General features: G+C 46.0%; 1 protein-coding gene across 3 annotated transcripts in view; it reads left to right on the plus strand.

Annotated features, from left to right (window-relative positions):
- The window catches only part of ITPR2 (inositol 1,4,5-trisphosphate receptor type 2), a 263467-nt gene that overhangs the window by 203596 nt on the left and 55873 nt on the right, over positions 1-3998 (plus strand). For all 3 annotated transcript variants that reach the window (XM_018556081.1, XM_018556080.1, XM_018556082.1), the window contains exon 47: positions 2599-2791. In XM_018556081.1, the coding sequence (XP_018411583.1) occupies positions 2599-2791 (193 nt within the window). The remainder of the gene's footprint in view (positions 1-2598; positions 2792-3998) is intronic.

Raw genomic sequence — 3998 nt, forward strand, 5'->3', positions numbered from 1 at the left:
GCTGTGCTATATTACCATGTCTGTGCTGTATGAGATATTTCATTGTAGATATAATTTAAAGCTGAACTCCCGGCACACAGCTAAATACATACATGGAATACATATATGGGAACTGTTTGCCCTGCTAGGGATTGTATTTCTGTCCATCCACTTTTGAGATTTACTCACCTCAGTCACATAGCACAGCCCAGTCTGGCAAGGGAGCAGCCCTGGTTCTTCTATGCTGTGGTTCAGTAACACTTACAGGTCTTGTCCCTCCCCCAGCCTGTGATTGGACACTGAAAGGAGAAGCAGCAGACAGATGAGCTCATCTCTCTGTCACTCTGCTCTCTCCTTCTATTAGTATGTATCTTGCACTGCAGCACAACTAATTGGCTGCTTGTGCTGCTTCACTCTCCCTCAGTCTGAGGTCTGTTGTACTGAGACTGCAGGAGGCTGATGCCAGGTCCAATTCGAGTACTTACACTGGGTGCATTTAAAAAATACATAAGGGAGTCTTAATTATTGCAGAGTTGCATTCATGTGTTTCTCTCATACCTGCTTTAAAAGGATTCAGCCTGTATTTAGCATTTCTGAACTCCAGCAATGAAGGGCAATACATTAGCCTAAATCAGGGGAGGGAAACTCCGGCCCTCCAGCTGTGTTTTAACTACAAATCCCACCATGCCTCTGTCTCTGGGAGTCATGCCTATGGCTGTCAGAGTCTTGCATTGGCTCATGGGACTTGTAGTTCCACAACAGCTTGATGGCTGAAGTTGCCCACCCCTGGCCTATATGGTTAGCTTGCTTATGAGTTATGTTGTTGGTCAGGATTAAAGGGGAGCTAATCCCAAGGACAAAATATAATATATCGCAGCTTACCAGTGCTCAGATGTGATGTCTGCATTCGTTTTCTAAGAACATTAACTTCCTGTACACTGAACTTCTCTCATTTAATTTTATCAACTTTCCGATCTATTTTCTGTAAATTATAATACTATAAAAATATATTTTGAGCAAGCACAGAAAATATCTGTTGATCGATCGTGGGAGAGATGCCGTGTCCTTATCACTTGCTTTTGTGGACCTGGAAGCATAAATAGCCTTTTCTATCTTGTGTAAAATACTAATCTCATCAGACATGTTTGAAGACCAGCTTGCGTGACCACCATGGCTTCCTCCATAGATACAATAGAGGAGTAAATGTAGCCACCCAGGGACAGGAAGTGTGTTATTGGCCGGATTACCAGGTGAAAATAAAGGGAAAAAAGCCTGATCTACGCACTGGTAATATATGACTTTGTTGTTTGTGGGTTTAGGGTACACTTTATGGTTCTGGCCAAGCTATGCAGGAAGGGGTTCAAGAAAAATAAAACATATGCAGTACATCTCTGCAACCCATGCACATTCCCCCATGTTTATCTCTTTAAAGACTCTGCAAGTAAAGAAAAATACCTGGTGATCTTCCAGAAATGCACTCGGCTCTTAAGCCCTATGTTGGGCTGACGTATTTTGTGGATTGAGTGGTGTCAGCCCTGCTCAGTGTTTTCTGCTAACAAAACTAAACCACTCCCACTCTCAGATCTCTTCAACGTAAAGACTAATCATTCTGTAGTCCATGATAAGTCCTGGGTGGACTCTTTGAGATAACACAGGAAATGGACACAAGACTGCTCTGAATTAATGACAGGATCTACAGATATAACAAAACGCTTTTAATGGTATATTCAATCGACCAAAAGGAAGCAAATAAGAGGAGTTCATAGTTCGGGTTTACATGCCCTTTAAGGGTTAGGTATTGGGGGGTTGAGGCTTTATTTTTGGGTTTATGTTAAGAGTTCAAAGGTTACTTTGGTATTCGGAATAGTTTATACAATAGGGACAGTGAAGTTGATTTACACAGCTGGAAGACTCTATAGTAGCTACATAATACGTGGTGTCGTTAAAAGCTGTCATTCTACCATCTTTATGAACAGCCCCTATAGACGGGGCCAATTACAACACAACTGAAGTCTATGATGCTTCGTCTAGAGCAGTGGTTCTCAACCTGTGTGACCTCAGGACACACATTAGTCCTTGGTCATTTAGTCGCGACCCAAGTTGAACTGCAATGTAACGCATGGCATGTGGTACCGTGCGTTCCGATGCGGGCGATAGAACTGTGGGTGGGAGATGTATTTGGGATGCCATTCAGATGTATGGCAATGCAACACACCTCCCACATCAGAATGCGCTGTGACGGAGGGCCATCCATATGTGCATCACCTGTAGAGGTGCCAGGAGCCAAAATGTGACATCACGCTGGTCCAGGCACCTCTACAGGACACGCAAGGGTGCTGTAAGCAATGCCCGTATGGATGGAGCTCCCTCGCAGCCATAACCCTAGCCCACCCCACCTCAAGCTGACACTTGGCACCGGGCAGCATAGTTTGAATGGCTGCTCGGCGTGAGAACTGACAGAGCTGCGCTAGGGGGAGGCAGAGGAGCCTCTCGCCTAAAAAAATGGAAGGCATGTGGCGACCCCCTGAACACGGGTCCGGGACCCACCAGTTGAGAACCAAGGGTCTAGAGTTCCTCTATGACAATAAAGCTCACAGTCAGTTTACGTTTCTTCTTCAGATTGTCCGCCATGATCGCACCATGGAGCAGATCGTGTTCTCCGTGCCGAACATCTGCGAGTATCTCACCAAAGAGTCCATGCATCGGGTGTTCAACACCACCGAGAGGGACGAGCAGGGCAGCAAGATTAACGACTTCTTCCAGCAGACGGAGGACCTCTATAACGAGATGAAGTGGCAGAAGAAGATCCGGAGTGAGTAGATCAGGATTAGGCTGATTAACTGTTGGGGAACTACAAGTCCCATGAGGCATTCCAAGCTTAACAGCCACAGGGGTGACTCCCAGGGGCAGAGGCATGATGCCATACCGGTATCAGGGAAGGTATCGGAGCATTTGGGCAAGAATGAGTAATCGCTCAAATACTCAGCATTGGCACTGATCCTTGTATCGGTATCGGTGCATCCCTACTTGTACCCCAGCGGTGGTTGCATGGTATTTCCCAGGGCCAGTGTCCTGATGGTCACAGCAGTGGCCCATGTCTGTTTAATGTGTGTTGAAGAGGCTGCTTGTAGCAGCGGTGTCACCCTATAACAGGAAGTGCCTGAACAAGGACCATCATAGTAGGATCGCCAGAGATTATTTTAATGAAAGCTGCAGATATTAAAATATTGCAACTGACTTTTGAAATGACGTTAAAAAGCTTTGATGAGATTTTATTGATCAGGTTTACAACTGCTATCCTGCTGTGGGCTTTAGTATTTCATCCAAGCACAGTGCAGTGCAGTGGTTCTTGGTGGGGAGGAGGTGGGTCGTGGTGTATGCTGTCAGGGAATGGTCAAGGGGGGGGTGCATGGCTGATTTGTCATTCGAAAGAGGGTGGGGGGAGGGGCGTCTGTCAGCGGCTCTGTCCGGCGTCCAGCCCAGCTCACTGATGTCACTGATTGAAATAGCTTGGCAGGATGCAAGCCAGAGCGTCCCACACAGCTCTTGGCAACCAATGACGTCAGTAAGCTGGACGGAAATACGCACCGCACAGAGCGTTACAGATTGACATTAGCGCTTAGCAACCCGAGATGCTTTGGCCTCCCCAACCGGCTGTCTCCCAATGAGATGCCGACTCAGGCTGCATCATTATAGAGAGGGGCCTGTTTGTCAGTTATATGTTGGTCTGGGAACCCCTGCCTGTTAAGTAGGGGAGTAATTCCCAAACACTCCCCATGAAGACTTCTTGCTGACACATTCAGGAAGCCTAATGTAACAATGTCAGATAACTGTCAAAGTGCTAAAATATAAAAACGACCTCACCAAGCAGGTGCAGCGTTCTCCTTGTATTCATCTCCTGCTTTTATTTTCAATTTTGTACTGGAGTGTGCCTTTAAGCCCCTCCCATGTTTCCCACAGCAAGTTTTTTTTTTTTTTTTTTTTTTTTTAAATAAAGGGGGGCTTTTTTTTTAAAAAAA

Source organism: Nanorana parkeri, unplaced genomic scaffold (assembly GCF_000935625.1).
Source record: "Nanorana parkeri isolate BGI_ZX_2015 unplaced genomic scaffold, ASM93562v1 scaffold224, whole genome shotgun sequence".
In the NCBI taxonomy this organism is placed as follows: Eukaryota; Metazoa; Chordata; class Amphibia; order Anura; family Dicroglossidae; genus Nanorana; species Nanorana parkeri.